Raw genomic sequence first — 12,017 nt, forward strand, 5'->3', positions numbered from 1 at the left:
TTGTTCATATTCACAAGTACATTCACCCCTTAAATGGTGCAAACTGATTTTTCTACACTTGTATACATTTAAGAAATCAATTTAATAAATAAATTTTGAGTCCTAAACCTAAAACTACATTCGATAAAATTTATGAATCTCTGCACATCACTATCGTCAATAAAGTAATACAATTATTTCCTTCAAAGTCGTTATCAATTAATACGGAACTTCATGAGCGGACAAACGTCAAACCGGCCATCATAGCGTGCCGCTAGTTTAGGTATGTAAGAAATTTGAGTTTATTTAAGCAGCATTTGCGTTTGAATTCAAAGAAGGAAACAAAATGTAATAATGGTTCGTGTTGCATCTCGCTTTCGAGTCACGGCGCGCGGGCCACCCATCCGTGCTGCTTTCTACGGCAGACAACACTAGCCGACATAGTGATACGTAGTTATAGTTCGCGACATGTCGAGATGGCAATCAGGGAGGAAACGCCCCACACCCTCACAGCCCCCGCGCTAACCCGATGCGGGCGAGCGCGCGTGACGTGCGGGTGTGCGGGTTGTCCCCTCGCCTCATACACTGATTGCCATCTCATTCTGTCGCGTACTACAGATATTAGGGTTTCAGGGTAGTGAAATGAGACTAGCTTATGCTCTCGACTTTGCCCGCGTGGACTGCACAAATTTTAAACCTTGTTAGGGGTTGAATTTGCAAAAATCTACCTAAGCGATGTGATTGAAGGACAAACTAATAAACCAACAAACACACTTTCGCATTTATTATATGGGTAGTGACCAGATGATTTTTGATATTCCGGGATGAAGAATAGTCTAAGTCAGTCTACAGGATGCAAGCTATCACTACCTAGTACCTACCAAGTAGATGATGCCAGTAACTTTGACCACGTGGATTAAGGTTTTTTTTAATCTCGTGGGAATTTGATTTTCCGGGATAAAAGTAACCTAGGTCTTGCCCCGGGATGCAATCTATCTCTGTACCTTTTCAATGGGCAGTGAAAAGCTAGCAGATTGGTAGGAAGTGTGTATTAAAATTATTAAAAATATTTCCTACGAAAAGTTTTTAAATCTGAATAGGTATTAGGTTAATGGATTTTAAAATAAATTTATCTTCAAAATACTTAAATGATCAAAGATTGTTACTTCCTTAGTTTATCGTTTAAAATAGGTAATAATTAATTAAGCATTAGACAACTAAGTAATTGCGTTGGTTTCTTAACAATATTATGTACCTTGGTACAAGAACGCCTTATACTTTGTGAATACTAATTTTATGTCCGAGATTGTTTGCTGATTTCAATGAGTAGAAGTGGGTTAATTTTCTTCTATGATCAATGATCGTTGAATTGAAATACTTAAAGTAGGTGATAGTTATATCCACATAAGAAGCTGAGATGATTTCTAATTCCGTGGTTATATCTGTACCTATATAATAATCTAACTATTTTTTAATTTCCAGATTGGGGCGTCAGTTGTGAACCAGGAGAAGTGAGCGAGCCCGAGGCCGGTCGTATGCGTCCCGAGGACTACCGTCTCGTATTCCTGAGTTCGGACTCGTCGTGCCGAGAGGACACCGAGGACTCGGCCTCGACCTCGTCCTCCGCTGCGCCGCCCGCGCCCGATGACTGCGACTGGGACTACTTCGAGCCGGGCGCGGCGGCGGCGCAGCCACTCCCGCTCTCGCCCCCCAAGCACGCGCCGCAAGTGTGCCAGCGCGCCTGCTCCTGCGGCGCTGAGCCGCGCATAGTAGCCGTCCCGGTCCCCGTGCCAGTGCCGGTGCCCGCCGCGCTCTGGCCGGCTCTTCTCGCCTTCCCCACTTCCGCGCCGCCCACGCCCCACTGGAACACATATCCCGGATTCCCACCCCTCGATGCCGCGACCCTCGCTCGCTTCACGACGGCCGCCGCCGTCGCAGTCACCGCCGCCGCCACCGCGTCCGCTCTACCGCAGAATAGACTCGAAATGACCGTAGAGCGAACCGATAAGGCTATACAGTCCGAGATACAACTACCTACGTCGACCGATACTGATAACATCGATAAGAATATCGAACGCGCAGTCGAACATAAAACGTTGGACGGAATCAAGGTGATCGCCGAGGACTCTGTGTCGGTTCTATCGGGGTCAGTAGACACAATGCCGGACCACCTCGAGGCGGAGAAGGCGTTTCCGTCTTCGAACGAATCTGCTAATTCGAGTGATTCGGAGGCTGGAGTGGCTCGCAGAAGTTATGATCTCAGAAGTGGTGCCCCCGAGGAGCCGGCGACGACAGACGAAGACTCCGACGACTCGGGGGGAGGTGGGGGACAGTTTTCGCGAGTTTTCGTCGTCAATCCTGCGGATTCTTCTTCGGATATGGAGGACAATGCCGACAGCAGTGGAATCGATTGCGATGACTCTTACGACAAAAAATCTGATAGCATAGAAATAATGGCCGCGGATATGGTTATGCACAATGGCCTGAACATGGAAGCGGAATCTAACGAAAATGTGCCTCAAAATAATAATGAAAATATCGTTATTTTGGAGACGGTGAATTTTTCAGAACATTACCCTGTGAATTCTTATAGTAACAATAGTGATGAAAATAGTGAAAGTTCGACAAGAAAGTCAAATTTTATTAAATTTTGTGATGAAAACATGCTCCGAAGTGAAGTTTGCGAAAAATTTAACAGCTTTAACACAGTGAGTGATAGTTTAGATTACCAAAGTAACGTAGACAATAATCAAAGTAGTGGTATTTCGGACAATATTGAGTGCGATTCATTAGATAACTCTTTCAAGTCTGATTGCAACATAAAAGTGTCAGTCGAGTTGTCCGATTGCAACTATGACAACAATACATTAGTTTCAAATAGATCACAAGGCCAACCGAGAAAACAATCATTCTCACCGGAACTAAACCAACAGGAAACAAGTTTGCCGACCTTATCGTCACCGAGGGAAGAAAAAATTGACTTATTTAAAGGTATCGAACGCACGCTGAGTGAATTATTGAAGAAAGAATTAATGGATGATCAAGGGAAGGAGAAAATACACGGATCGCGGCCGGTTTGCGACCAAACGGGGGGGAGCGCGGGCACACCTGTGCCGACAGCAGTTAGCCGCTCGCGCACGGCCGGAGCGGACGGCGCCGCGCGTTTCACGAGCCGCGTTATGATAACGCACGACAGCGTCTCCGTGGTCACGTCCGACACGACGCGGCTCATGCGTGACATCGTAGTGCACCACACCAACTCGCAGAACGAGCCGGAACCGGGCGCCAGTGAACAACCAAACGAACCGAACGAACGATCGCTGTCAGACGACGAATCGCCGCAACCTTCGGGCGGAGTTACTGTAGTGAGCAATTCCGACACTCTCTCGGCGGTCGTGTGCCTCGAGGAGGGGCTCGCAGACGATGACTCGTGGGTCGAGGACGTCAGCCACGATGACGACGACGCCACGTCGGCCTCGGACTCGGACTCCGGGGATGAGGCCACGCTGCCCACCCGGGGCGAGGAGTTCGCGTACTGCCGGCGCTCCTTAGACTTCACATTACACACCATAGTGGAAGAAAGTTGCGAAGAGAGCGAAACCGAGCCCACAATAAAAAAGCGGCCGATATCAGCCACTGAACTAGATAAATACTTTTTCTACGACTTAGGCGATGGAAGAAACGTTCGAGACGATGAAGACGCTGTGTCGGAAACGTCTAGCGTGTGCAGTGAGGATGGAGAGTCAATTGTCGATACCGAGCAACCGAAACGCAGTGGTGACAGTGATGAACTTGTATCGTCACGCTTAGAAAAATATTTTTTGTCCGGCTTTATGGGTTTTACTCAGGAAAGACGCGATTCCGACGGATCGGGAAGTGTGGGCAGTGACAGCGAAGGTAAACAGAGTCCGGAACAGAGGCGAAAACGATTAGTTCGAGCTCGAGGTACGCCTCGATCGCATTCTAATTCCTTGGATAACCTTTTGGCCGGAGACGAGCCGTCTCAAGATCCCCAAGAAATTTCAGACGGTTCGAGTACTGAAACTGAAGATCGCCATGAATCCCTCGAAAGGCTTGACATGCAAGGTGAAACAAAAAGAAAAAAACAAAATAAGAAACCGCGAGGATCGCCTGATGAAAGGCGCCAGTCCGTCGAGTTCCCGGAAGAGACTCGGGATGACACAAGGTCGGTGTCAGAGGGCGAGGACGGTCGATTGACCCCAAGAGTGGAATTCCCACCCCTCGGTTCTGAGCTTTCTGAATCCAAGAAACAAACCAGCAGAGATAGCGGTTTTGTAGGCAGCTGTGATGATTTGTTAAGAAGTGGTGATTCGAGCTCAGAATTCAATAGAACTCATGAGCCCAAAACTGAATTAGAAGAAATAATAGAAGAAGTGAGGCCGGATGTAGATGAACGAATCGAACGACCACCTTCCCGACCTCCTCCGAGTCCCCTGACGCGAAAAGATAGCTTTAACAATTGGTCTTCTGACGAGGAAACGAATTTAATGATGACAAAAATGCGACAGTTTTTTAAACAAATGGTCAACTCCGCTAATGTAAAGTCGACAAATTTGGTGGTATCGCCGAACGCAGAAAGTCCCCGGCCACCGAAACCACCACAACTTCTTTACTTTGAAAGTGAGTTAACAAGGTTAATGAAAACAGTTCCGGGTATAAGAGACGAGGAGGTGCGCGAAATCGTTGAATATTTATCGAGCGAAGACACTTGGAGTGACTCTTATGACTCGTCAGATTACGCCGGTTCCGACTTGGAAGGCACGGCTAACAGGTCAGCATTGAGAAAGCAAATATCGGACAGTTGCCGCGAGATAATCGACGAATTCGATCGCGGCACCAGCGAGGCAGGATCCCTCGAGCGGGATGCGGTGGGCGCGTATCAAAGACTGGCGGCGACTCTGGGGCGGGCGGGAGACGGCTCCCCGCCGATGTTCGGGAAAGTGATGCGTCACATTGGCGGGAGACTAGTGGCTTTAATGCACGAGGTGTCGGCCGGTGCGTCGCCGAGCACGGACGACGACAGTGCGTCAGAACCGGGTGCGTTAGCGCGTAGTCGATCTCATGACATTCTCGAAGCTACGGCTAGCAGGGGCAGTGTCGCGAGTGACTGTGAGAGGTTTTCGTGGCGCGGCAGTTTCGAATCGGCGTTGCTCGCCGCTGACTCTCGGGGAACGTTGGGTGGTGACAGATGCGAGGCCAGGCGGTCCCCGGCGGGGGCCGAGCTGGCGGCGCAGAAGTCGCACTCCAGAAGTTGTGGTGCGATCAGTGGAAGTGAAGATCGATTGTGGCGGGGCAGACGGCGAGCTTCGGCGCCCGATGCAGAGGTAAAAGATAAATAACATACCTACCTACCTAATCTTACCAGCTTTTGACCGAAGAAAACGGGCCGATTTAGAACCTTTTTGTAAAAATATCGGTAATATTCTCCAGGACCTATTGTTTTCCCGGGATATAAACAGCTTTAACACAGATGAACCTAGATGACTTGATGGCTACCTGCCAGCTAATATCAAAATCTGTTTAGCCGTTTCGATGGTCACAGACAGACAGACAGACAGATAGACAGACTGACAACAAAGTGATCCTATAAGGGTTCCGTTTTTCCTTTTGAGGTACGGAACCCTAAAAACGTTGAAAGGACATGCACAAGGACTTGGTAGAATTTTGCAACTAAGAACTTACTCCTAACAAAAATATTTATTGAGTACCTACCCACTTAGTTAATTTCCTAAACGTTTATGATGTCTATCTCGGTAGATATTATGAAAGTCTGTTATCAGGATGCTTTCTTTTAAAATCGATCAAGAATCAAGATATCATTCATACGTTTGTTATCTCAAGTAGGTAGGTACGTTTTGATCTGATATTTAGAAAATTAATGTCAACGTCAGTTTTCCAAAGATAATATGGAAGCCACTTAGATGATTATAATAATTATGATAACATATCACATTGATTTTATGGACGAGAATATTTACATAAATGACGGGTAAGTATCTTGTGGCACACATATTGGCTACTGTTGTACGGTTGTACCTATAGGTATTATGGCCTCTCTAGCAGCCATAGTGGCCATAGAGATGTATAAGTATAACGCGTAAAAACTCCGCACGCGCCATTTTAACGCTTTGTGTCAAATTTCCAAAGTACGTTTTTAATCCGTATTTTAAAGGTTAATCATGGGTTAATCGTACTTTTGACATGACAGTTGACTCATTGAGTTAAAATGGTGCGTGAGGAGTAATTTTTGGGGTTCCGTAGTCCGTACCCCAAAAAGAAAAACGGAACTCTTATAGGATCACTTCAGTGTCTGTCTGTCAAGAAACCTATATATGGTACTTCCCGCCTCCCGTTTACCTAGAATCACGAAATTTGGCAGGTAGGTCTCATAGCTCAAGTAAATGAAAAAATCCGAAAACTGTGAATTTGTGGTTACATGATGCATCACACAAAAAAAATGTGTTCATGAACAAATAATAATAATTAGTATTTTTAACTTTACCTACTAGCCACAAACGCAAAAAATTAAAAAATAATTAAATTTTTTTAGGTACCGAATATATTATGTATAAGTATATGTAATATATTCGGTACTAAATTAAATTATTTTTTCATTTTTAGTGATTGTGGCTAGGTATTGAAGCCGGATTTTGTTTTATTTTGTAAAAAAAAAAATTTTCACAATTTTTAGTGGCCCATTGTTTTAAAATAATATGCTATGCCTGGTTAAAAATCTACTGTTTACTATTACACTGATCGCGAGAAATTTACTCTTATCCGTGGAAGAGTTAATTATCTATCTTCGAAGATGTTCATCAGATCTTTACCAAATTTATATGGGACCACCTTGAAAGTATATCCTTTTTAACAAAAAAGAATTTTCAAAATCGGTCCAGGCGTCTTCGAGTAATCGGGGCACATACATAAAAATAAATAACAATAAAAACGATAGGCTACTTTGCAACATTTTTATTTGTCAAAAATTATATGGTCTTTTTGACTAACAATGGCGTCGCTGAGTAACTTTTATTGAAGTAGATTTTATAAATTCGACTGCTATATGACAATTAACGAACCATTTATGTAGTCATAACTAAATTGTTCAATCTATTTGTAATTAAGTATGTCTATTTACTTAATTACACAAACCCAATTGACTGATCATAAAACACAAATGATGTCTAAATAAGGATTTTCTAATGTATTCACCTATTATCGTACGTAATTGGAAGTAACTAATTATTAGTAGGTAATTGTAGTTTAAAATTTGCATAATTTTCATACAATAATAATGTAAAATACATAAGACTGCGTAATTTTTCCAATTAATCTCCTAGATAAGCCTAGAAAGTAGAAACTATTCAATTTGTATAATTCTAAGTAAAACTTTTGATTATAGTTAAGGATATATCTTATATTATGTTAATAGTTAATTAGCTATGTACTTACACACATCTCTGATCTCATATTATCTAAAAAATATGTAGGTATTAGTTAAAATATAAATATATTATACTAGGTGATAGCGGCCTTCGTCCGCTTGGATTTAGGTGCGTAAAACCCCGTGGGAACTCTTTTCCATTTTTCGGACTCTTTGATTTTCTGGGATAACAAGTGTCCTTCCCGGGATGCAAGCTATCTCTGTACCAAATTTCGTCAAAATCGTAAGACGTACGTTTTTTAGCGTTTAAACTATCGTGAGTGATTTCCATTATATATAATATCTGTCCCGTCCCGGCTTGTTGTTAGCTCGACTAGTCGGGCTAACGTCGACTAAACACGTGAGTAAAGCCGGGACAGATATTATATATATATTTTTTTTTTATTTATTTTTTTTATTTAGACAAAAAAAAGCGAATAATTCACACCACACTTCCAGACCAAAGCACTAGACAACGTAAGTTTTTAGTAAGCCACCATGATCCAAACAAACGTTCCTCCCAGTGTTGGGGAGAATACGCAGAGAAACTTTCAGCTTTAATAAAATAAGGAAGGTCTTGCATGCGCTGGCTCTTAGGCTATTTCTAGTTATTACATAATGTTTTCCAGTCTCTAATTCTCGAATTAATTTTTACCATCGATTTTACTTGCGGCTTTGAACGCGTTGAAGTCGCGTGAAGGAAATACGGTCTTACAAGTAAGTAAAATAGGTAATGGGTTCCGTACCCAACAGCTAAAACGAAGCCCTATTAATGTCACTCTGCTGTCTGTCCGTGTGTCACGGCTCTCTAGCTCGTAGACGTAAATGAGTTAGAAACCTGAAATTTTGGTCAGAACGTTGACCCAAAATCGAATATTGAATTTGAAATTCAATTAAATTATTTTTTCAACATGTTCCATGTCTTAAATAACTGTTTCTCGTAACAGTCGGAGGAAGAACAGCGCGCTGGGTCGCTACCCCGTCTGCCGTCGGTCACGGGCACCAACACAGTACCGGCTGGCCCGGTGAAGTCGGCCCGCTATCGGGCTCCAGGGTTCCGGACGGCGACGCGAGCGGCGTCCGCTCCCGGCCTTCATGTTCCGCGGAGAAGACGGCCGGCCCCACCGCAACCTTCGGCACCGTCTGCACCCGCGTCCGCTCCTAGTTTACAGGGTAAGTTTTAATTTTCAGTACTTTTAACGTCCGCAACAAACGTCGATACTTGCATCCTGCTGTGTAATGTGTATACTGTACACAAACAGATGGGCTATGGAGTGATGCATGCCGCCGCGTCTACTGGGTATTTACCTGTGTCAAAAATAAATTATTTCTCAGTGATTATTAATTTGTGGGTCTTCCAAAATATTCTAAAATCCACACCCTTTGTTAGTTTTAAGTGTAATAACCATTTTAAATTATCGATTAAACCAAAAAGCACATCAAACGATTGTGACGTCACATTTCAGTATTTAGTAGTGTTCATTTCATAGTAGCCCGCTTACCAGCGCGCGTTTTGACGTTTGATACAAGTTACTGATTTGACTAGTTGTCAAATACTTGCAGTGTGGGTGGGTGGTGGTATTTAACCTTTCTTATTGATTAGTCAGATCATAGCCTATGTTCTGACTTCTGAGTGATAAATAAGAAAAGTTTACATACCTACTCGGAGCCGGAAGTGCAAAATGAACACGTTACTTGAGCATTGACGCATTTTCCAGTTATACTTGCCTCGCTGTAGCTAAACGTGTGAACGCTACATAAAATGCGTTAATTTTCACTTTAAAATTGTACATCTCATAAATAATTGTGCCCATATGCGAGTGTAGATTTTTTATTCAACGAAATTATATCCATTTACGGATACTCTTATGACATTTTACTCGTAGCTTTAGTTAAGACATCCGCCGCCTATTTGGAAGGTCGGGGTTTCGATCCCGGGCACGCACCTCCAACTTTCCGGAGTTATATGCGATTTAAACCTTAAATATCGTGAGGAAACCTGCATGCCTCCGGGAGTTCTCCATAATGTTCTCAAAGGTGTGTGAAATCTGCCATGGCCAGCGTGCAGGACTATGGCCAACCCCTTTCTCTCAGAATGAGAACATTCTGAGAGAAGACTCGTTCTCAGTAGTGAGCCGGCGATGGGTTTATGGCGATGATGAATGACAATTTACTTGAGAGAATCGCATTTCGCCAAATATTTATGCAACATTTTGTAACGTAGAATCCATCTTGACATAAATTACCTACCTACGGTCACACATAGTGTTTGTGTACTCTTTGTAAATTACGATGTTTCAAAAGAGTTAAGCCTACTTGAAAAGCATACCTAAGTGTTTCGATTTGTATGCCGCACTCTTTCAAATTATAAGTAATAGGTATTTGTTTATTAATATGCAATATTGGCTAAAAGAAAAACCTAAATACAGCAATCCTTGAATTAAGTTAACATTACAATATGGTATCAATACATCTTTGTAATATTATTATACCGGTCACATTATTGTGAGTTTCGAAATAATGATTTATAGAATGTATTGTAGTGTATATTTTAAGCCTGTAGTTTAGGGTATAAGACATATTATTGTCTAGGAGATAATGAACGCCATTACAAGCACCTAAAAGGCACGTTTACTAAACATTTATTTTAACTATGAGGCTTATCACATAACAGTTAGAATGTTTAAGATGGAAATTTGTAGATAGATGCAATTTATCTGAGACTTTTTATACTAATTGAACTCTCATAGTAAGTTCACAATTCCGGAAAATTAATAAACATAGCTAGATATAGAAAACGAAAATCTAAAATTACGAAACTTATTTTAACTTGTCTAAAGGTACCTAATGTAAATATCGTGTCGAATATGATTGATGCCGCTTTGTACAGTTTTTTTGCCTCTTTTGTAAAATTAGGTTATTAGAAGTCATGTTTTCTACTCCAGCTGTTCCTCGTCTAAGATCTACTCGTATGTGAATATAAAAAAATCTAAACTGTATATTTTGTTTGACGTAAAGCTAGACTAGTTGTAGCCAGTGTACTTGGCTTCTTCTCAAAAGTACATTATCGGCTCGGCACGTTTTACTTTCGCCACGGTCGGTTGTATAATAAGCAAATGTCAGAAATTACAAGTTGCCCTAGTATCTTCGGAGTTCCAGATGCTGTTTAAATTGTAATCGTTTTTAGGGTTCCGTGCCCAAAGGGTAAAACGGTACCCTATAACTAAGACTCTGTTCGTCCGTCTGGCTCTCCGTCTAGTTACAGTCGTACAGGCTGTATCTCAAGAACCGTGATAGTTAGACAGTTGAAATTTTCACAGATGATGTATTTCTGTTGCCGATAAAATAACAAATACCTTACTAAAAAACAGAATGAAATAAATATTTAAGGAGGCTCCCATACAACAAAAATTTTTTTGCTTGTTTTTATAGATACGGAACCCTTCGTGCGCGAGTCCGACTCGTACTTGGCCGGTTTTTTATTCTCATAGCATCGTATCTTTAACATTCTTGCTTGCATAATAGCTTGAGAATACAACCTTACGACTATACTTATGATTCTGACCTGTTTGCAATGTTCTGTATACAATATACATACAAGTAAGTGGCCTCCGATTAGGCACAATACAGTTAAGTCGTCAAGCGCAAGCCTATCTCATAATTAAAAATATATACGAAAGGCTTGGGCTGCCGGCTTTGATCCGTCATCGTTCACGGTAGAAAACGTTTGTTTTTTTTTTTTTTTTAAGTAGGTAGGTACATGACTTGTTCAGATTTTTAAACTATATTACATTTCATTTATCTTAATTAATGTAAGACACAGTATGGTTGGGAAGTGAAAAGACATATTATGAAGTTACAGATAGACAAACCTAATATTGTTAGTTGAATTTCTTTCGTCATAAGCTCCTGAGGAATGTAAAGAGATAGAGATAGATGATTTTTCACGCGCTTTCGACACTATGAACCATAATCTTCTGCAAAGTAAATTAGAAACATGCGGCGTTCGAGGTCCGTTGCTCGCTTGGTGCGTAGACTATCTCCGTAATCGTACATTCAATGTACGGATTGGTAACGCCTACAGCGACACCCGTGTGGCTAGTGAAGGCACGGCTCAGGGCTCCGTCCTTGGCCCGTTGCACTTTTTGTCGTATGTGAATGACATGAGAAACTGTATCCAGCATTGTTCATGCTACCAGTTCGCGGATGATACTTGCATCCTTTTCGCTGACCGGGATCCTGATAAGATATGTGATGCATTGCAGACGGACTTCAACACCCTGACCATGTGGTGTCACGATGCGGGTTTAGTTCTTTATGTCAAAAAAACCAAATTAATTCACATCAGATCAGCCTATCTAAAATATCTCCCCTTTAAAAAAATTATAGCTCACGATCATGTCTGTCTACACAGTGATAATCTGAACTGTTGTAATTGCCCTTCGATTGAGCTAGTCGACCGCTATACCTATCTCGGTCTCACCATTGACTGTAAATTCAACTGGGGTTTGCACATAGATTATGTATGTAATAAACTAAGGCAATTTCTCGCTAATATAATTGTCTTGAATCGACGGATTCCATTTAAAACCAAATT

General features: G+C 42.1%; 1 protein-coding gene across 4 annotated transcripts in view; it reads left to right on the forward strand.

The window, feature by feature from the left end:
* btsz (bitesize) overlaps positions 1-12,017 on the forward strand; it is a 63,887-nt gene that overhangs the window by 19,699 nt on the left and 32,171 nt on the right. For 3 of the 4 annotated variants that reach the window (XM_069502086.1, XM_069502088.1, XM_069502087.1), the window contains exons 2-4: positions 1,462-5,324; positions 8,111-8,137; positions 8,368-8,593. In XM_069502086.1, coding sequence (XP_069358187.1) covers positions 1,462-5,324; positions 8,111-8,137; positions 8,368-8,593 — 4,116 coding nt within the window. The remainder of the gene's footprint in view (positions 1-1,461; positions 5,325-8,110; positions 8,138-8,367; positions 8,594-12,017) is intronic. The other variant, XM_034973974.2, reaches the window with a different exon arrangement.

This window comes from Maniola hyperantus, chromosome 12, assembly GCF_902806685.2.
Source record: "Maniola hyperantus chromosome 12, iAphHyp1.2, whole genome shotgun sequence".
Classification (NCBI taxonomy): domain Eukaryota; kingdom Metazoa; phylum Arthropoda; class Insecta; order Lepidoptera; family Nymphalidae; genus Maniola; species Maniola hyperantus.